Genomic DNA, 22,076 nt, shown 5'->3' with positions numbered 1-22,076 from the left:
TTGGGAGTGTGGCTCATTTAGAAGTCTGGAATCGGGTATAACCGTGGTAGGAATATGCCATTTCAGTGTAGAGGGCTGCTTTGCCAAGATTTACACTAGAGCTAAATATACACATTGTGCATGCAAAGTGTTTGTAATGTTCTGTGATTGCTACAACAGCCTTTCATAAGGGCTGTGGCTTATTAGTTAAAAATAGGCCTCCTTTGCATATGCAAATTTTCATTAATCTAGTTTAACACTCAGTTTAAACATTACATTTGTTATGTAGATGTAGTCACTTTTATAAATCCCTGTATGATGTTTTCATATGTAGTTAGGACTGAATCCATAATTTTCATATGCAGTAACTGTCTCTTGCTGGGTAGAGCACGAGCTTCTACTACTACTTGTCTTACAGATCTGTGGGTTTGAATGAGTGGGGAACCACAGCATCCTCACTGGGTTGGCTGCAGAATGTGGATCTTCATATTTTGGGAAGCATTAAAGAAATATGTATACATACATGTGTGATAGACACAGTTTGTAAGACTGTATTTTGAAGTGTTTCGCTGGAAGGTGTTGGTCACACGTAGTCTGAAAAACTGACCCTTCTGAGTCTAAACGTTTTAAATTTGGAACTGGTTTTAATATTTTAATTTTTAAAAAAGGTGTGTAGCTTGAAATATCTTTCTAAAATTTGCAGTTGCTCTATGTATTTATTTTTATGTTGTAGTCCAGAAGAATACATGAAAAGCATATAAACATAAATGGTGGAAGAAGGAATCTCTGAAATTTCCTGCATTATATTAATAACTTAATACATTAAGTTTTCACTTATGTAAGCTACTGCTGTGAGCTCATGTAACCTTTTCCCATTTGTCGTGACTCACTGTATTTCCTATGTGTAATTCTTCCTGTGCACAAAACAAAGGTTTTGGCATCAACAAGATAAATACACTACTCACTCCCTTAGGTACCTTGTAACCAATAAGTTAATGTACTGAAGAGAGGACCATTAGATAGATTAGTTTTTCACTTTGTATTGTATGAGTCAGTGATTAACTGGGAACTATTTTAGTGACAGTGACCCTCAACCCACAAAGTCAGTCTTCACTCTCACTAAGCAAACTCAGTGCTATAGATGGTGATTTAGCAGAAAATTCTGTGTTAGGATTCCTGAAGCATCCATCTCACTTGAACTGTGCTTTAAGAAGTCTTCTGAAAAGAAAATATTCTCGTTGCTATAGTGATAAGTTGGAGAATTTATAGGCAGCTCATTAAGATTTCTCTCAGAAAAAATCTAGGTGGCTGGAAAATGTTCTGGCACAAGCAGTTTGTGGCCACATTGATAGTGTTGCAGAAGGAGCTCCTGGGTGACACTCGGAATACCAGTTAGTGTGGGTTGTGCCAAAACAGCTGTGGAGTATAAAGAGATAACCTTGGACAAAATGGAAAAAAGTAACAAGTTTATATGAGAACAGATGGTTTTATAAAGCAGGGGCAGTGGACTGTGGAATTGTTGTTAGCTGTTGTGTTGTAGTACATTGTGGTCTGCGGTTTTATTTTATACCAAGTTTCATCTTGAAAACATGAATTCAGTATCTTATTTTTATATTTAAATGTATGGTCCTTTTAAAAAACCCCAGCTTTTCATTGGTTTGTTTGTTTGTTTTTCCTTGTTCCTTCTCCTCAGTAAACAACAGTAAAAACTTTTCTACCTTTTTTATTGTTCTTGAGAAGGTATCCTTGAGATTACAGTGTAATGGAAGGAGGAGGATGAGGTAGGATCATCTTAATTACCAAGTTCCTGATGCCCAGTGTGTGATTTTTAAAGGGTTGTAAGGAATTCTGATATGAAATTTATTTTTAAAAAGATCAGTTTAGAAAGTGAGTTAACTTGTCTCTACAGTTTGGCTAAATCTTAATATGGGTTTCTTTTCTTTATGCGCAGGTTGAAAAAGAAAAGGCAAGTCAAACAAACCACCGAGGCTGTCTCTGCTAATTCCCCTGGATCTCCTGTTTCCAAAACACCTTCTGAGAAAGACGATGAAAGTAAAGTTATTTTGGAGCAAATCAGTTCCTCTGAAGAAAACTGTAAATTTCCTGGGGAAAAGGAAACTGCTCCAGATAAGGAAAAGAAAAAGAAAAAGTACAATCAACTGAAAGACATCAGACGCACAGAACTTAAAAGATACTATAGTACTGGTGAGTTATGTTAATGCTGTAGTATTTTAAAATATGTTTGTTTTGATAGCTTGCTAATGTTTCTCATAGTCTGTAGGCCTTTCTTAGAAGGATAAGTAATTTGGATATCCTTGCTATAAAAGCAAATAGAATTATATAGTTCAAAATAACTGCTACTTACTTAAAATTTGCATTCTCACAAAAATACCTATATCTTGTTTCTCACTTCTAAAATTCAGTGTTGTTATAGGCAGCAGTTAATTTATTATTGGATTTTATTTTAGTTATTTTTAAGATTATTAAGATAATGTTCTATGGGGTTCAGTTTTCTTGGCAGGACTATTTCTTTCATAAATTGATGTATACTGTTTAAGGCTTCTTTCTTAATTCATATTCATGTATGTCTGTTGAAGTGTGAGGAAGTAAGTAAATTAAGTACATATTTTTAAACAAGATGTCAAAGGGCTTGCTTGATGGCTTGTTTCCCCTTCACCCCCCAGCTGTCTAAGTATCCCAATTAATTATAAATTCCTTTTTAGATTTTCTTTTTGCAAGTACTTCAGAAAAAAATTGATTGTATATTAATATATGAGTCATATACACATCTGTTCGCAGTTCTGGACTGTAATTAGTTAGATCCTCTTAATTGATTTTAAATATGATTTATGAAATACTTCTCATTCCAGATTTTGTCTTGGTATTTTGTTGGAAATTAATTCTTAGATTTGGAGAACTCTGGTTCCATCTTGTAAGGAATCTTTTCCCAAAGAGAAGAAATTGAACAGAAAACTGTAGCTATCCCTAAAGCAGACTTCTTTACTGCTCACACAGTGAGACACACAGGATGGAGTCCTTAGGAGAAAAAAAAGAAATTTGCAGCGAGAATGTTATGTACTGAGTGGTCGTGCAACAACCAGAGTGCTTTTTATGAGGCAGTATAGACCTTGCCATAAAGAAGATAAACCCTAGAGTAATGCTTCCTGGCAAACTGAAGGATTTACAGTGATTTATTGATCAGACACTTGTGACAGATTTTAATGTGATGAGATCAATAATTTGAGAACTAAAAGAAAACTTCCTTCTCTGTCTGAAGTTCTGACTGTTCTAGAAATCTGTAAAAGGAAAACTGGAGAATTGTTAATAAACAAACCTGTAATTTTTTTCTGCTTTGGTAGTATGCTGATATAAAAAACCCCAGACATGAAAATATAAACTTCTTCTGCGTTCCTAGTAAAGTGCTTCTGCTAGAAGTACTTGTTGTTTTGTACCTAGAGGAATTTAGGGGTTTGTGAGGCAGCTGAATTTTGTTTCTCATGTTTTTCAGGAGTTATGTTTAAAAATTCTGCAACTGTTGGCACTTGGGGTGGTGAGATGAGGGGCAATGGGATCACTCCCTGTCACTGAAGAATGTGGCAATGCAAGCTAAGGAGAATGTAAAGATGGTTTTGATGTCTTTGAGTTGTCTTTGACTTGTGATCCAACAATCAGTACAAACTCAGGTTTTACTTACGTTGTTTTTCATAACTGTTCCTGGTTTCATGTGGACAAGCATCATTGATGAGTGAGCATCATTACAGTCTGACTTGAAATGCTACTGATCTTCATGTAGGTGCACAGAGTTTCTGGGTTCTGGAAAAATACAGAATTTTTTTGAGAAATAGCTTAATGCTGCTGTTGAGCTGAGCACGGACCAAACTGGCAAAAACATCCTTCTTTTTTAAATGCCTTCTTTCGGTAGTTCCTAAAGGCTTTTACTCAACCAGAGCATCAAATTGCAGAAGTGAAAGTTTAAATAGAGACAGAAAAGAGTTGATTGTGAAACAAGTGCAGTAGCTCCATATGCAGCTTTCAAAATGAAGTCTTTTCAGTAGAACTGCTAGTTGCCCTGAGGCTGGACTACATGGCTTATAGTTCCTTCACCCACTGAAGCTATAGCTTGCAGCCTTAACTGCTTAGCTGTTTGTTACTGTTGCTCTCCAGAAAGCTGCCACCTTTGCCAACATCCTGAGTAGTTTCTGAGAGCTGTCTGTGCAGCCACAGCAGTCTGAAAGAGCTGGACTTGTTTTAAGTAGTTTGCCTTTTATGTGCGTATAGCATGGCAGAGGACAAACCATTCTGTCTCGCTGAGCTGAGTTCTGCCAGGCATACATTCGGCAATTCTCTGCTGGAAGATGTGTCAGCTGCAGTGGTGGGAAGGACTTCCAAATCTGTAAAGACTTTATCTTTTCATTGTTGATATACTTTAATATGAAAGTGTCTGAGAGGGATTATCCATGCATATGTCTTAATTATTTAATGTCAGGGATGCATATTTCTCATTTCCCCCTCTCCCCTTCCCTGTCTTTTTTCCCCTCTGACTTGTCCCATTATTGATGTTTCTGAAGGGCTTGAGAGTTTTGGTGTCTGTTTCTGCCCAGCTATCCAGCTTTGACTAATGTCTAGAACATAGCCTACGGCTTGGAGCTAGATGATCTTTAAGGTCCCTTTCAACTCAAACAGTTGTAAAATTCTAACTTTATGAAAACCTGATGCAGGAATTACTTCTTTTTGTTTTTCTCGAAATGCTTTCTGTACTTTATCAAAATGTTTTTCTCAGAAGAAAAATGTATTAAATGTAGCAACAGCCTTGCAGATTTCCATGATACACCCAGGCTTTGTGGCTTAGTGGAAGTTCTGTCATTAGATGATTTGAGGCCAGAGGAGTTGTGTCTGTCAGTCTAACAGAATGAAGGCCACTGTCCTGTGAATAATCTCCCTTTCATATTTCACAGGACAATAAATCCTTCTTTATTTTTCTAAAAGATGGGGGAAGGAACATAACATCTCGTTATAATTTGTTCCTTGCACACCACGTCCCTTCATTAGAGGCTTGTGAATGTGTTTGCCTTTTTGAGTTTGTAAGTGCAGTGGCATCCTGACTCCCACTTTGAATGCTGTGCTTTTTAATAGATTCCCACAGGCACCAATGCTGTCAGGAAGATTTTGTTGACTTAGTAAATTCCTCTTCTCCAGTGGAAGGAGCAACACGGCTTCTGAAGGCTGTGCAGAGCTGGAGGCGGTTATCCCTGCCAAGAGAGTGGTTAAAAGACTTGGGTTATTTGAGGAAGGTGGAAGCGCAGCGCTGCGGTGAGGAGCTCCTCTCCTGCATCCAGCTGCGGCGTTGTGTTAATGCCGGCAGCCGGCGGGTGGCACCGCCGAGCCGAGGAGGAGGAGGAGGAGGAGGAGGCGGTGCGACTGGTGCATCCTTTAGGAACGGCTTCTCCAGCATCCCTCTCCCAGCTAAGACTGTTCAGTATAGCATATTGGCTTGCACTGTGGTGGCACTCTTACAAATAACCTGAAGGTATACAGGAATTATATTTTTTTCTTGAGGCACTGCTAAGTGGCTGAATAGGTCCTACTGCCAGAAAGTTTCTCCAGTGTAGTCTCATGGCTTCCTTTCCTCTTAGCACTTGCACTGCTCTTCAGTGCAAGTTCCATAATAATTTGCAACATTCAGTCTCCAAATCTCATCCTATAAGACATTGCCTTGCAGATACAGCCCTTGTTCTCTTGCCTTGAAACAACAGAGATGCTAATACTGATTGTTGTTTTCTCCTGAAGATCAATGGAAATACCACTCCTTTCTCCATATTTTTGCCACATCTTTTGGCTTATGTGGTAATCTGCTTTTTAACTTTGTCTTACTCTTTCTGCTGCTGATGCTGCAGTAAACAGCTTTCAGACTTTGGAAGATATGTCTGTCTAGCACATTACAGTGGTCATGTAGATGCTCTGGCTGCTGTGCCCAGGATGCTCTCCCCTTCTTATTGGGATAACTCAGCTGACCTACATTTTGCAGCTTGGCTGCTTGGTTCTGACATGCTCTCTCTAGGAAGCCTGTTTTGATTGAAAGATGTTGATTTGACTCCTGTGAGATTAGGAGACCACAGTTCCTGTCAGGAGTTGCTGAACTGGATGAAAACATTTGTGTTGTGCCACTCAAGACACTGAAGCAAGTAAAAGTATAAACTTCTGAAAACAAGCGGTGTGACAGTGATCAAAGACTACACTGAATTTTATCCATATATTTATTCCAGCATGATATAATGTGTCTTTCTATCAGATGTGCATAATATTCCACTGATTCTGCTTGAAAATCTAAGCAGGCGACGTATGTGAGGAATCGGTCTCCATTAAAGAACATGTCATAAAGAAAAGTTTAGTTTAGGTGGCTTGTTGCAAATCAAAAAGTTACTTTTGTCAACAAAATAAAAGCCAGTTGCTTCTGCTCTGTAATCATAAAGCCATCCCTTCCCATTTACTGCATGGTGCTCAAATTATGCAGGAGTGGGAGGTGAGAGTAACAAAACCCCCTCTATTGTAGCCCTGATTTATATAAAACGAGCAGGACTCCTAAACACCATGAGAAGGAAAGTGGTATATGTCCATTTAATGAGATAATATATCACATGTTGAGCAGGAGGTGCCGTAGGGGCAGAAAGCAGGTATCTTTTTTTTTTTTTACTTGTTCTCCCTGCCATCCCTTGAGCAGGGAGTGATACAGGAGCAGTGCAGCTTGTGTGCAGTTGCCAAGCTTCTGAATGTTATGGGCAAATGACCAAGAACAAATTTTAGTAAGTAAAACAGAGAGGGCACAGCAATTTTCATTACTCATTACGTGGTGAGATTGGCCCTGACTGGCACAGAAACAGCAGAGGCAGCTCCAATAATATCAGAAGTACTTTATTTCAAAGATGAAGGTTGCTTGCAACGCAATAAACATTTATAGAGAATTTAAATGGAATGGAACAGAATGGAATGACATGACGCTTACTGAACACACATCGCATAATAGTTAGGTCATCTGCTAGGTAGGCTTAATCTGAAGTGGACTTTTCAATAAATATTGAGTTAAAAATGGAAACTTCCTTCTGTTTATCAGTCCTGGTTTTGTCTTTTGTATTACCTGATACAGAACAGTAAGATGCGGTTAAGGACCTAATTAAGGTGCTACTCATTAAAAAAGAAGAAATAATTTTAAAAAAAGAAAGTTCATACAAATTTTTCCTTGTAGATAGCTAACTGTAATCAGCCCTAATCCCTGGGGGCTTGATTTGGTCAGCCCTATTTGTGTAGCAAAGTACTTTCTATTCTAAGTAATCCAAGTGATTTACAAAGTGGGCTACTCGGTGTTGTGTTAAGTTGCTTAATACAACAGTAAGAACAGGATCTAAATTTTCCCAGGTTCTGAGACCTTGCCTTAATGTTTGTGCTTCAGACCAGAAATGACTGTGGATTTAACGAGGGGTGAAAATGGAAATAATATTTTTCTTTCAGAATGAAGATCTCAAATAAAATTGAAGAAGCATAGGAGGAAGTCAATTGGTTATAATTGCCTGTGTAGAATACCAGGGGGATTGGAAAAACTTGCATATGAGCGTAAACTGAAGGTACTGACTAGGCAGTGGCTGGTTGGGAAGCTTCAGGAAGCTGGTTTATTAGCATTGGTTATAGAAACCATGTGGAAAGAATAAAGTGGACAAATGACTGAAAGGCAGCTGTTTTCAGGTGACCTGTTCTGGAATGAGAACAAATGGTCTTGAATCCCAGTGGATCAGTGTTAAGGCCACCAGGTTATATTCAAGCTGTGCTGTTAACAGATGTTTGCTAGAAACAGTTGCACAGAGAAGGGATGCCTCATCCATAGGCAGGAGAATTCAATCTGGGAAGTAAGTACCAGTAATAATGTTGTTAGCATTTAAACTCTGAAAATTTGCATGGAAATGTCTTAACATTGGCCATGCTCCCCATGGCACACATGGCAACTTAATCAGAAGACTGAACTGTTTTTAAGTCTGCTTTTAGAAGGAAATGAAGCTATATGGATATATAAAACCAACTTGTAAACTCACCTGTTGATAGTCAGTAATCTAATGTATGTTTCAAGTAGGAAGCAAGGGAATTGAATGGGAAAGTAAAGGACAGAACATGAAAGCTGTCCAGGAACATAAAATTTAAGAGATTTCTTAACTGTGTTAAGAACAAAAGAGAAACTAAAAATAATTTTAGCTCAGTATGTGATACTAGCAGTTGAATTTTCAGTAGTTTTCTGGTGCTTCTGACAGCAAGGAAGATGAAAGAGTTGTCATATTTCTGGGATAATGAAAGGAAATATGTCTTTGTGGTTAACAAGTTCGTCACTTCCAGGATCCACTGGCTTATCATGCCTGGGGTAGCCTGGCTTTCCTAGGCTGTGCCAGCTGCCTGCTGAGTCTTGTTCTTGCTGAGCATGGGTATCCTCTGAAGTTAGTCTTGATTACCTGCAGAGCACGTGCAGCTCTTCAGAGGCAGTCTTGATAGTGTGTCCTGTGCTGGGATAGAGTTGGACTTTCACATGTCTTTCTCTTCCCTGTTTCCTTGGAGGGCTATCAACCAGGCAGATTGAATCCTTTGCCTCTTCCCCTGCACAGGCTTCCAGAGCCTGTACCCTGAGTGCCTGTGGAGCAGTCCTCTGCAGCATCCACGTGTAATCAGCTCTCTCCCCTTCCCAGTGACTCACCATAGCTCTCTTGGGACTTCTGCCCTTGGGGAACAGGCAGAATAATCTCATTTTCTTTTCAGACATTCTTCTCTAAGACAGCTATATTCATTAGCCAAGTATATCATGAGCACAATACAGTGCATTTGAAATCATGTTGCAGAACTTTTGGTCTCCAAGCAGAGGCATGAGAGTCATTTTTAGGGTGTCTGCATAACTCAGCCTGGTATCCTCAAGGCAGGCTTTTAATTTCTCTTCTTCACAAAGTTCCCATATTGTACTTGAAAAATACTGTTGAAAGTTAATATAAATGCTCTGAATAGTACCATTGTCTTCACCTGCATTTAAATAATAACACAAAGTTGAGCCAGATCCTTTTGATTGTGTAATGCCTTCACTTCCAGCTTTCTCTATAGACATTTCCTAATAGCTTCACAGTCTGTTGTGATGTCTCTGTTGCAACTTGTTGGGTCACGCTTGGGATCGGTAGCATGTATAAACTGAATTGCTCTTTTCTATAGCTTCTGTGGAGCTGCTTGATGAAGTGTTGACAGTCAGCAGTGCATCAGATGCTGATGTCATCTCCAGACACAAAAACAGGGTGTGTGTCCTGTATCTTTAGCATCTTTTTGATTTTAATTTCTACGTTTAACCTATGACCTTGTAAACACCTATCAGTAGACAGGACAGTGCAGTGCTTGATTTTAGGAGACATTGTCCTGGTTGACTTACACGGCATAGCCTTCCCAGGCAAGCTGTTGTGTGTTCAAGCAGCAAAATAAATGAAGAAAACCAGCATGTGTAGTGTTAACCGTTTTCTAAAATGTCCACATTTTCTCTTGTGATGCCTAATTATTCCTTCCCTCAGACCTTCTTTGATGACAGGCTGATTTTCCTTACTCTGTATTGTCCTTGAGTACCTGATGTAGTGGATAGTCAGAAATTTTATGGTGATACTTCTATTGAAAGATGTGTTTAGATGCTGACATGCTCCTGAACAGGTTTCACAAGTAATGCTGTCAGACCACAAAGGAGCTAAAGCTACTTCTTGGGGATGAAGTAAATAAAGAGGAAATTTAAGTTCCTTAAGTATTTCTAGTTTTCCATGTAGAAGCTGTAGTATGTGGATATTGCATGAATATCAATAGTCAAATTTTTATTGAAGTGTGCCCAAAAATACCTGACAGCAGGAGGAGTTACTACCTTTTTTATCAGTTCTTTGAACTGATTGTCATTTTTCATTGAGGCTCTGTATTTTTTGGTGATCTCTTTATTCCTTTGAGAGAATTGCATGGAAAATAATTAGTGGACAATCAGTTTTTTATTGAGAATGGAGAAAAGTTATTTCAGGCATAGATACTTCGGAATCATGTGCCTGGATCTGATCAGGGAATTGCTATTTTCCTATGTCAGGAGGAGTCTCTCTAATGAAGGAGCACAATGTGGTTGTGATGGATGACACCTGCCCTTTTGTTTCAAGTGGCTTCAGCAGTACAAAAGGAGGAATCCAACTGATATGATTCAGTGGAGTAAAAATACACAGAAGTAAGGGTGAGGGCTTGTCAGGAAACTGGGGAAAGCGGGAAGCAGAAAAGAAAAATATATACCTGAGTTGGTAAGAAAGTGTAGGAATGTTTTTATTTCTCTTTTAACATGGAAGTAGTTATCTGAGTCCAGAACGTTTCTGTCTAGCTTGCTGGTTTTCTTCACGGAGATAGGTCTGATCAGATAGCCAAAAAACCTTTTTCTAAACCGCCTAACTGCTGCATCTGGCTAAAGGAGGGAATGGGGCTGAAGTGTCTTTCTCAGAGGATGCTGCAGCTGAAACGTCAGTGGGTGGAAGGTGTCCCAAACCAGGAATTTGAACCCTTTGGGGTTCACCCACGCTTGACAGGACCCAAAAGAAAGACTTTTTATTTAAAACTAGTAATTTTAATGTGAATGCTGTTCAGTTCATCACTTTGAGAGTCATGTGGAAAGCTGGAAAGATGCTTTAAAATCACAGTTGCATCATCCTTTGCACAGCTTTGCACATAGCAGAATTGCTGAAAGTTATTAAAAAGTCAGGGTAGAAAGTAGGAATGGAAAAAAATTGTTCAGATAAACTGATTTGTCTTCCCCCTCCATCGTCCCGAGAAGGTCTTTCATATTCTTGAAGTATCTGTGTTTAGAATCACTTAAGTGATACTTACCGTACTCCATCTCTGTTACCATAATTGGTATCAGTCCTCATTCATTGATAAGGAAACTACCTCAGGAAGTCTTGTTTGCTTAATTTCTTATCCATACCCTGATTGAGTTACTCTGAGGGATAACTGTTCTCCCCCAAGTTTATTGTGTTTCAGATTCTTTTAAGCTACCTGTAGGTTTTCACTCCTTTGTCCTGGTGTTTGGCTAGGACAAAATATAATTTTAATGCTTCTAGCAAATCTGTAATAGAGATGTGGGTCTGGAATGTCCTGAAACAGCAGTGACGTACTGAGCAGTGTAGAAAAATGATTAGTGTGAGATGTGGAAAAAACAACTAGTATCATACAGGTTTAAGGAAACCTCTTTTCTGTCACCAGCACATTGGTTTTTTAAAAAACATACTGTTTTTTCCATAGCTTAAAATCTGTGTTTGGTTTTACTTCCTCCATCTCAAAAAGAATGTAGTAGGAGAGGGAAAGCTAACAAGAAGGCCAACCTGTGTGATCAGAGAAATTGGAGAGTCCAAAGTATCACAGGATTAGTCAGCTGGAAAAAATGAAGTAACTAAGAAAAGATGCTGAAAATCTGTGACATCATTAATGGTATGTAGAAGGTGAATAATGACTATTTATTTGTTCACTCTTAAAATAGCATTAATTAGGATGTTCAGTGAAATTAAGTATGAAGTACAAGAAGGCAAGCACTGCTTTATGAGCTCATCATGTTAATGTGAGTTCATATTGTGTATCATTGGCATAGAATTGGTGTGGAGCTCTTGAAAGAACAGAGGAGTTCAGTTACTGAACAGTTACAGTTCAGTACTGTTACTCTGGGAAATCTGTGATTTCTAGAAGCCAAGGAGCTAATCAGGGGAAAGATTTCCCTACTTACATGTGGCCTAAATCTTTGGTAAGACAGAAATTAATGAGTAAAATGGACTTTTGCACCAAGTATGCCATTGCCTCTATCCTCTCAGGCTACTGAGTTTGTTTGCCAGGTGTGGAAAGTGGTCAGTCCTTTGTCCCATTACTTGCTTCAACATTCCTGCTAGCACAACCAGCCACGAGGCTGACTGGTGGCTGGGGACCTCTGCGGCAGGTTCAGTTGTCACTGTCAGCATTGCCACACCTCACACTGATTTGGGCTGGGCAGGTTGGTCTGTAGCATCGGTGCTGATGGAATCATCCTGCAGGGGTGATGGCCTCTCCTCCATGTGGGCAGCCCAGGGGACTCCTGATGCTCCTTGACCTATTCTATCTACTTACAGAGCTATTTACACAGTTGCAGAGGTGTAATTCTCCTATCATGCGTCAAGGTCTTTTGGGCGATAAACTGATTGACCTCTTTATCATACTCCTTCAATAGTTGCTTTCCAAATTACTCTTGGGTAACTCTTTTTTGTAATGTTTCCTGTAATATTGCTAAATGAAATGTCAAGAGCCTGCTAGGAAACTGTGATACAAATATATCATTAAGGGCAGAAAAAGTCACATTCTAGACCTGTTTTCAGTAAGCCTGTATTTTATTGCCTGTTCTCACTTGGCATTCTTTTTCTCACTGCTTATTCTTTTGCTATTTTTATATAATTCTTAAATTTTCAAGTTTTCCAAAACCAGAAAGGTTCAGTCCACCCACTCTGCCCTTTGCCTAAAAATGCTGTGTGATCAAATTTGCATTAACACCTAGTCAATTCTCATGGGTGTGCAATCCTATCTCCAGTGTACATGCAGTGCAGGAAAATTTGGGAGGCAGAATCGTGAGTCATTTCACCACTAAGCAAATGTTCAAGTTCAAAAAGTAGCCAAAGACAGTTGTTTAAAGCCCGTGGAGCTCTTCATCTAGTTCTGACTGAAAGAAATATGGTTCCTGAGGTTTCCAGCATGCCTGCATGTGCTCTGCATGTCTTTGTGGCTATACTAGAGGTACCTGCCTTCAGATCATGTCAGAAATATTTGGCTTCCTGGAGGAGAAATGAGAGAAAGTGAGGGTAACTGAGAGACAGAATATTGTGGTGTGTTGTTTTGCCAGACTTTACAGTCACTGCTGTAAACCATTCATGTCAAGCATGATTTGTGACCTCAGCCTCACCACATGTGCAGTATGTGGGCTTAGCAGTACCTGTCAGGTTTAATGGATTCATTGCAACTTTTTCTTCTCAAGATGTGAAGTTTTTAATTTATGACTTTAAATCTTTATATGCACAATTAAAAACATAGACTAGTTAAGAATTCACACTATTCAGATAATTAGGATGTGGTTTTGAATTGCCCAAACCTGTCTAGTAGTTAGGCATAATATACGGACAGTGTTCTCAACCTGTAGTTGCTGGCGTAGAAGAAGAAGGGGCAGTGAGGGTAGAGGAAAAAACTATCCAAACACAAATCCAGCAATATCCAAATATGACAAAATGTCAGATTTTGGTTTCAGGAGACAAATTCACAGGCTGCGACTGCTTCTTTCAGCCTGTAGCTAAGCAGACATACAACACGTGTTCTTGAACATAGGTGTGAAAGAAAAGTGTCTAATTGTTCAAGTTATTTAGGATTTATTAACATTTTTTGACAAAAAAAGCACAGTATTCTGTTTAATATGAACTGAGCTTTTCTTTCAAGCTTCTCTTTCTCTTGTCTTGCAGTTAGAGTTTTTCAACTATGTGTGCATATTTAGTTCACTCTACTCTCTTGTACTATGCTTGTGTTCAGGGCCCTACTAAACAAACTGGTTCACAGTCCTGTCAGCCAGGAACTAGAGTATATTATATGTCCCCTGTGAATACAGTATTTCAGGTTATAACATTTTCCTGGATAGTATTTTTTAATCTCCAAACTTAGCAGGCAATGCAATTGGGAGGACCTGGAAAATACTGATATTTCACAGGGGGAGAGAGAGAGGTGTCCTACTTCCCAAGTAGGAAGCTGCAGGGGAGAAAGTTGTCTGTATTGCTATTTTGTGGTCTTTTTGTGCCACAGAGGGGTAGTGGTTGCTGTTGTGGTCAGCTCTCCATTTTCAAACACAAGGTTTTGGAACAAAAAATGTTTAGTTAATAGCAAATATTATAAGCCTTTCAGAGAAACTGCTTTTATTGTGTATTGCAATTTCTCCCATCTACATCCAGACTTAAACTTTTTCCCATTCAACAAGTGCAAAATCTCTTTCTCTCTCTACATCTCTCTGGTCTACTTTATTTTTATTGCCACCCCTCTGAGGTCTTGCCTGGTGTATGTCTAGTTATTGTGAGCTTATTGCTCTTAATTGTTTCCTACCTTGTGTACAGAGATAAGTAAGGGTAAAATATCTGAAAACTTGTCTACTTTTCCAGCTAGACCAAATAATTAACTAGAAGGTGAAGTCTACCTTTCTTGTCTTTCTCCAGTGGAAGGTCACAAAAAGTTCAAGTTGTTTGCTTACATGGGTGTGATATATAGTTGCAATTATAGTTATCCTGGTCTAATTGCACTGGTATTTTCTGGTATGACAAAATAGCGTGAGATCAGTAGTTGGCAGGGTTTCTTCAGGCAGGATTGTACCATATTGGCAGTTGTATGTAGGAAATGGATAAAGACAACTTCCAGTATTTCTCATGTTTTTGGTCTGTCATGTTGTCACTGTGTTTCTGATGGTATAATACTGTGCCCTGATAATGCTGCCATTGACTGTTTTTCCACACACTGCTTTCACTTTGATCAGCAAAGCGTGGTGTGACAATGGTGAATACAAATGGTCAGGAAAACACAGTAAGAAAGCTAATTTAAAAAGTTTCAGTGTAGGTGTTCAGTCTCAGAGATGAAGTGCCTGAGATCATTGAGTGATGCTGTGTTTCAAAATGCTATCAGGGCAAAGCCAGCATCATCCTGATCTTCCCCTCCCTCCTTCCCACTATCACTCATGCCATCTACACTATGTGCATGTACTTAAGCTGTGTTTGGTTTCTACACACTTTCTGCCTCCGTTGCCTTATCTGTAGTGTTCCTAACCAATGCACTTCTCATGACTACATCCCTGGCAGGTTATGGGCAGGATATGCCAGCAGTAACACCTGGATGCATGTCCAGGGCTCTTGGGAGTCTCTTCTGAGGGAGCAGAACCACTGAGGCAGCCCCACAGCATTCATCTTGCTGTGGACATGGGCCAGCTGAAGGGTCAGGTGCAGCACACTGGGCCCCTCCTTGTTTCTTGTGTACATTACAGTGTGGCAGGCGAGTCCTCGCCCTTCCTTTTACTATCTGCCTCCTGCTCTCTGGAAATAGCAAAGGTTGCAGCAAAGCCCGAATGCAAGTCAGAAGCCCTGTGCTGCCATTCCCAGTCCTTTTCTCCCTGATCTTCCAGAGCTGCTGGCTTGGACAACAGGAAGAGTCTTCCCAGGAGGACAGCGTGTCCCTGCTCCTGGCTGCTGGTTTTGCTGGGCCCAGCCTTGCCTTGTCTTCTTGCCTCCCCCCACTTCATCTGGGCTGCAGCATCCTGCCGGCAGCAGCAGGACCTTTCTAAGGTCTTGGGGACAGTCAGGCAGGGAGAGCCATGAATTGCCTCCTGGCACCCCATCCCCACTCCTGGAGCTGGGGCTGCATGCTGCCCTCACCCCCCCCAGGTATGCGGGTCTGGGCTCTGGGTTTGGAGGGGAAGCCTGTGGGGCTTGGGCTGGCAGGGCAGCTCCATCCTGCCTGAGCCTTGGCTTTGCCCACCCACTGCTGTCATAAGAATTCTTATGGTAGGAAATCTCTATCATGCTCTAGTAGAAAGCTCTGGTGCTGACAGCTCACAAATGCCTTTTGGGTCCTGCAAGGGTTTCTGCAGCTGCAGTGAGTTCTGTATATTTTAGCTTATAGAAAAACGTCTCTGCACAAACTTTCTGCTTTTTCATGCTTGACTGTATACATGCATGCTTTGCAGGACTCTTGGCACACTTTTACCTTTAGAGATTAGTGTTTAAATAGAATGTACTTGTGGTGAAGTGGTGATTAACCAATATTTGTTGTGGTTGTACCAAGGCAGTAGATGTGTGTATATTCACCTAATGGTGCAAAGTACTTGTACCCAACAACTGAATTGTGTAGGAATCACAGAAGAAACCATGGGAGCAGTTGTGTATTGCTATAATTGCTAATCATACATTACTGTTGCAGAGTTCCTGAACAATTACTAAACCTGCTGTACTTGATGAAGTTTTCTTGTCTTACAGTTCAGTCTTACAGCTAATAGGTATTTTAATGTGTCCTCTTGTTCTTCTTCACAGCTGCAATTTGTACATACTGTAGATCTCTTTCAAAACATACTGAAAGGTAAACATCTTGATAGTCAATTACTTGAATTTTTTTTTGCTCTTTAGATGACAATCAAAACAAAACCAATGAAAAGAAAGAGAAGAAAATGGTTTCTCAGAAGCCCCATGGTACCATAGAATATACTGTAAGTTCTGGTGTGTGGTGTGTTTATGCCTGCTTTTTGAAAGTGGAGTTGTTGACACTGAGAGGGAGGCAGTGGCACAAAACTGTAAGCACTAAATATTTCTCAGTTTGCAGCTATCTCAATAGGGATTGCGCCTATTGATACCATTCAAATACCACTGTATAAGGAGAGCTAGGGTCACGTCCTGAATCTCTGTCCAATCCAGGACCTCTGCCTCTTGCAGCTGCCAGTTCAATTTTTACTTCTGCATTATGGCTCTCTAGTAGAGCTATGGTTTTGTTATTCTGAAAAATATTCCTATTCTGCCGTGTTGCTTAAGTCATCAAGCAGTTGACCTGTGCTTGATGAGATTGGTTTCTCTAAGCTGGAGCAGGGCAGCAGTGTCCTAGCTCTGCCCAAAATGTCTGTGTGAGCCCTCAGGTCCCTAAATGCATTCCACTCTCTACCAAACAGAGCTTCTGTGGAAGGTGGTGTCCCAGCTGGGAACTGCACAAATGCCTGACATGCTGCGGCTGCTGGAGGTGTGGTGAACTTTGCAGTGTATGACCTTTTCCCCCTTGCCAGACCAGTTCTAAATACACTTGTGCTGCTTTAAAATTTTAAGAGAAAAGGAGAGGGACACCTATAACACCTCTACATTTTATCTACTGTATGGTGTGAAAGAATATTTCTGTCCTTTTTTTGATACTGGTTTATCACCTAAGTTATTAAATAGATGGGGTGTTGAGGTTATCAAGTTTATCCCTGCAAACAGTCTGTTAAATGGGTTTAGTTCATGTGTGGTGCTGTGTTCAGTATGGTATCTTAGTCATCAACTCTTTCTTCAGGCTGGAAATCAGGACACCATAAACAGCATAGCATTAAAGTTCAACATCACCCCAAACAAGCTTGTGGAGCTCAATAAGCTTTTCACACAGACAATTGTGCCAGGCCAGGTAAATCTTTTATTTATTTGGGTTTTTTTAATACCTGAAACATAATTACTTGCTGTGTATTGAGAAGTTTTTAACTACTTATGTGTGTCTTTTAGGTACTTGGATACAAGGATAATGGACAGTAATTTAAAGCCCTCCCACAAATTGAAACTCAGTAGATTATTACTTGGAATTGGTGTGAAGGGGAAGCTTTGTAATTGCCATATCTGACTTGTTATTTATGTACTGTCACTAAAGCTTAAAGATGACTCTGAAGCTCAAGAAGATAATACCGCTGTTACAAGGGAGTTGGATTATTGGGAAGTCTGGATAAATGCAATCTATAAGGCATTAAAGAATTAGAGAGAGACAGAAATTGAAATGGCTTTGTGCCATTATGTTGGGTATGAGTCAGTCTCCTGTAAGATTAGAAATAAATGGAGACTGTTCAGGAGAGTCCAGGACTGGAAATGCAAGTGTGAAGATTAACACCTGGTTCATAAAGAGCAGATCTCTACTTCTGCTTCACAGCCATGAGGAGGTTGAAGTGTCTTGGTTTGCAGATAGGGAAACTGAGGCACAGAGCGATGGTGTGACTTGCCTAAGAATACCTAGCAGACAAAAGCTGAAATAAGGAAATCAGTTTCATTTTTCTGAATGTTTTTAAGGTGTACATTGCAGATATGAGTGATCAGTATTGTGTTGTCTTTCTATTAGAACACAGTTAACAACCTTTTAAAGCTTTTGCCTCACTGTTTTGAAATACCTGTTTGTATTTAGATTCTCTTTGTGCCAGATACAAGTGCTGAGAGGCTGTCTTCGAGTCCTGGTGCTCCTGTTTCTCCTTCATCATCAGATGCTGAATATGATAAACTCCCTGTAAGTCAAACATGGTTCACTGGTCTTAAACTTTCAAAATATTTTCTGATTCTGAAGCTGAGAATCAAGGCTGTAAATAACATTGTTTTGAGTTTACAGACCTTGTAGGTAGTGTCTTGTGTTAAATTAGTTTGCTGTACTATAAGATTTACTGTTGTCTTAAAAGTACTCCAGATTTAAGGGCATTCAAAATGTGGAAACCTATTGCAAGTTCAGTTGGGCCTTAAGTCTGTGAGAACTACTAAAAATAGTGTAGTGCATAGTCTTTAAAGAATAGAAAGCTAAATATGAAAAATTATTTAGTGTTTCCTACTGGTGATTTTTATGCTGCTCTGCAATCCAGACCCTCGATCCTGCACTGGCATTCTTGCAGTTTAGTCTGAGCAGTCAGTTTCTCTTTAGTTAAACAAATTGTGGTGGTACCCATATACAGACTTGTCTTTAGACAAGACTGCTGGATATAATCTTTGTAAAAGGCCTCGGCATAGTTGGTCTTTCATTTTCTTTAGAAGAGTGATTTGCCGTGATGATTTTTAGGCAGTTTATCTGTCTTTAACATCTGCTGAGGTTAAACTAGTCATTTCAAATACATCACTGTCAAAAGTGGAGAGAAACTTGGAGTGAATAATTGTGTTTAACCTTACCTGATGCCATCTGCTTGAGGAATCACACCAGTGCTTTGTGAGTAGAAGTCTTCAGTGTAGATGATGTCTCAGGGCAGGCCCTCTCCCTAATGAGAGCTTATAATTCAATTTTTGTGAGCTGGCCTGCCTTGGTGTATTTTAATTTCTTGCCTGTTACTTGTATGGAGTTTCTTGTAAGATTCCAAGGGTTATTCTTTTTTTCAGTACAGGACACTGTGGGAAAGGTACATGTGTACCTACATACATGACCATTGCTTTTCTTCCTTATGCAAATGGAAAATAATTGTTTGAACCTGGCTTTTTAGTTTTCAAAAATTTAGAAATATAAGATTCTCATCCTGTTGCTCTGCATTGAACTTTTCTAAGGATGCTGATTTGGCAAGAAAGGCTTTCAAACCAGTGGAGAGAGTCTTGTCCTCTACTTCAGAAGAAGATGAACCTGTGGTTGTCAAATTTTTAAAAATGAATTGTCGTTACTTCACAGATGGTAAGGTAGGTAGAGCCTGATTTTTGGGCATTGTTTGAGATGCTCTTTGGATAAATGAGAGATGAATACTGGGAAAGTCAAATGTGCATCATGCTTTTAAAGAATGTAAAAGTTACTTTTGCTTTATCTATAGCTGCTATGTTTGTTGATAATGTGATATGCTGTATAATTTTGTTCTTTTGCTTGTGTGTTGCTAGATACACAGAGAGAATTACACTTCAGGGTTGTGACATGTCAGGATTAGTTGTCCAGTTCCATCAAATTAAGCAACAGCTTTATAAAACGAGTATATGTCAATCTATTTCATTTATGACTTGAAGATAAATTTTAACTGTTTCCAGAGGAGTGTTTCCAGATAGGTCTATGTTGCTTCTGCACTTGCTAATGAATGTTGTGCAAGCCTAATAAAAGGATAAATATTGCATTATACAGTCTTCTCTTTCTGTTTCTTGTAACATATGCTAGGACTGCAATCCTAAATTACAGCAAGTGTTTTAGAAGCAAAGGCACAAAACTTGGGTAGTATTTTAGCCCCTTTCTCAAGGTTGCAAGACACTGTCTTCCTGAACTGCCTTTGATATATCTGTCCTTGTTGACTCTGGTTTCAGTTAACTGTCTGTGTGTTTGGGTTTTCAAGTTCTCTGGAATTTATTACACTAGAGATGCTAATCATTGTCATTCCAACATTTCCCCCCCATCCTGATTTTTGTAAGATGGATGTGTTTACACCTACAGTTTCTGGTTTCTTTTTGCATTGAGTGGATGTAGACTGTATTTAACAACTCTGCAATTTTACAGTCTGCTGTTTTGTAGAATGTAATAGAGAACTACTTGATGTCTTGCATGTAAATTAGGGCAGTACTGTCACTTGCTACATGATGCTTGTTAGGTGCAGAGGATACAGTTTGCCAATTTTATGGCTGCAGGATGGAATAAATAATTTTCAGTCAGAGCAATCAAAAATGAGACAGCTTCTTTGTCAGTGTAGCTGAAATCCCTTGTTGCCTGCAGTGGCTGGGTGGGAGGTACAGTCTACTGATGTATTGTCTTTGGGCTTCTGGGAGAAGCCTCTGCACTTTGTTTTGATTCTGGCATCCAAACACAAACCAAGCTTGTCAGCTGAGTCATACAGGAGAAGCAAATGGGAAATGTGAAGTCTTTGCTTTATAAAGGAGGAGGCATTAATGTACTCATTTGCCACTGCCAAGCTCATCAGCTTGGTATCTTACTGCTTTAAAAAAAAGCCCCACAAACCAAGCTTGTGGTCTTTTACCTACCTATTTATGAGCCTTCCTTGGCTTGCCCTGCAGATGACCTTGGATAATTAGTATGTGCAGTGTGGGTCATTCCAATTGATCTGTCTCCCATTTGTCAGATGTCATGATTTACACACAGCTTCTGAGTTGGTGAATCTTGTAGTTCATCTGGAGGAGAGGGTGCAGAAGCAAGACAGTGGAAATCTTCTTCTTAAGTCTTGAAAAATGATCAGTTGCCATGGATTGATGCTGAATAATGGCTGATTGTATCAAATCCATTGCTAGAGCACATTTTGAAGACTTAAGTAAGTCCTCTGCAGCTGTGCAGAATATGCTTGGACCAATCACAGGAGCTGTTTCTACGTGGGGAAGAAGCTGTCTCAGATCACTGTATGGAGAAGCTTTTTGCATGTACCTCTGGGAAAGTAGATTAGGGGGACCTCTGTTAGCTTGGCATAGCAACCTGCATGTTTCCATGAGTAAAACTGCATGCAGGTGTTGGTTGCATGCAGTTTCATGGATCAAATGAAAGTAGCTGCATCCAGAATAAAATGCTATGTGGTTTTTAAAAAAAATTAATCCACTAATCTGTTCATCTGTGATTGATTGACAATCACATCTTTAGCTTGTAGCAGCCAGCACTGAAAATTGAATAGTTCAGCTGTTCTTCCTTACCAGCCAGGAACTTGGATGTTATTAAGAATTTTTTACTTTTCTCTCCTTACAATGTCTGACTCGATGCAATTGGAAAGCAAAATATTTTGCTGGCAAACACCGCATGCCATAGTATAAAGAGACAGGAAAGTGGTTTTGCTTTTTAGGATAGTAGCCTAAAATCCAATACCCAACTATAAGTGCATTACATGTCATGTGCCAACTCTTCTCCTGTTCTAGGGCGTCGTTGGAGGAGTCATGATAGTAACTCCAAACAACATCATGTTTGACCCACATAAGTCTGATCCTCTGGTAATTGAGAATGGCTGTGAAGAATATGGGCTCATCTGCCCCATGGAGGAGGTTGTCTCAATAGCTCTCTACAATGACATCTCTCACATGAAGATTAAAGATGCATTGCCATCGTAAGGAGTGTTCTTCCCTGATCTTACATTTGCAGATTTTCAGTAAGGTCATGGAAAGGGGGTGGGGGAAGGGGGATGGAAGGAAAGAGTTTTAGTGCAGCAGAGTAAAGTGCCAGCAAAGGAATGATTCACTTGTGTTGTTCTTTAGAATGATTCAAAGGAATGATTCACTTTGTGTTGTTCTTATTAAACACAAATGGGTCATGAATGTGAGAACCAAAGTGCAAAGGAGACCAGTACTTAATAAAACCAGTAATTAATAAAACCATTTGTAATATGCCACAGTTGGGTTCTTCCACTGACTTCTCTCTAGAGCTCTTTCAGTGGATGTGAAGAGGTTTAGATTTCAACCATTATTGTTTTACCAAGACTGTTCTCAGAGGAGTATTTGAAACTTTTGAAGATAACAGCACCTTAGCTGCCATTTTCAGGAGTTACAGAAACACCAGACTGTGGAATACTTCTATCCAGAACCAGAAGTGCATTGATAGTTACAATCTGTAATACATAATAAGACTTTCTGGGGTGAGCTACATTCATT

At 39.6% G+C, this 22,076-nt stretch overlaps 1 protein-coding gene across 6 annotated transcripts in view; it reads left to right on the top strand.

The window, feature by feature from the left end:
• NCOA7 (nuclear receptor coactivator 7) overlaps positions 1-22,076 on the top strand; it is an 81,314-nt gene that overhangs the window by 41,121 nt on the left and 18,117 nt on the right. For 2 of the 6 annotated variants that reach the window (XM_015622234.2, XM_033512811.1), the window contains 6 exons: positions 1,931-2,184; positions 16,197-16,276; positions 17,104-17,211; positions 17,971-18,069; positions 19,080-19,205; positions 21,351-21,535. In XM_015622234.2, the coding sequence (XP_015477720.1) occupies positions 1,931-2,184; positions 16,197-16,276; positions 17,104-17,211; positions 17,971-18,069; positions 19,080-19,205; positions 21,351-21,535 (852 nt within the window). Of the gene's footprint in view, positions 1-1,492; positions 1,761-1,930; positions 2,185-16,196; positions 16,277-16,305; positions 16,798-17,103; positions 17,212-17,970; positions 18,070-19,079; positions 19,206-21,350; positions 21,536-22,076 lie in introns of those variants that run through there. The other 4 variants (XM_015622237.3, XM_015622232.2, XM_015622233.2 and 1 more) reach the window with 4 other exon arrangements.

Source organism: Parus major, chromosome 3 (assembly GCF_001522545.3).
Source record: "Parus major isolate Abel chromosome 3, Parus_major1.1, whole genome shotgun sequence".
NCBI classification, from domain to species: Eukaryota; Metazoa; Chordata; class Aves; order Passeriformes; family Paridae; genus Parus; species Parus major.
The sequence above is the reverse complement of the archived record's forward strand: the minus strand, read 5'-3'. Positions and strand labels throughout refer to the sequence as shown.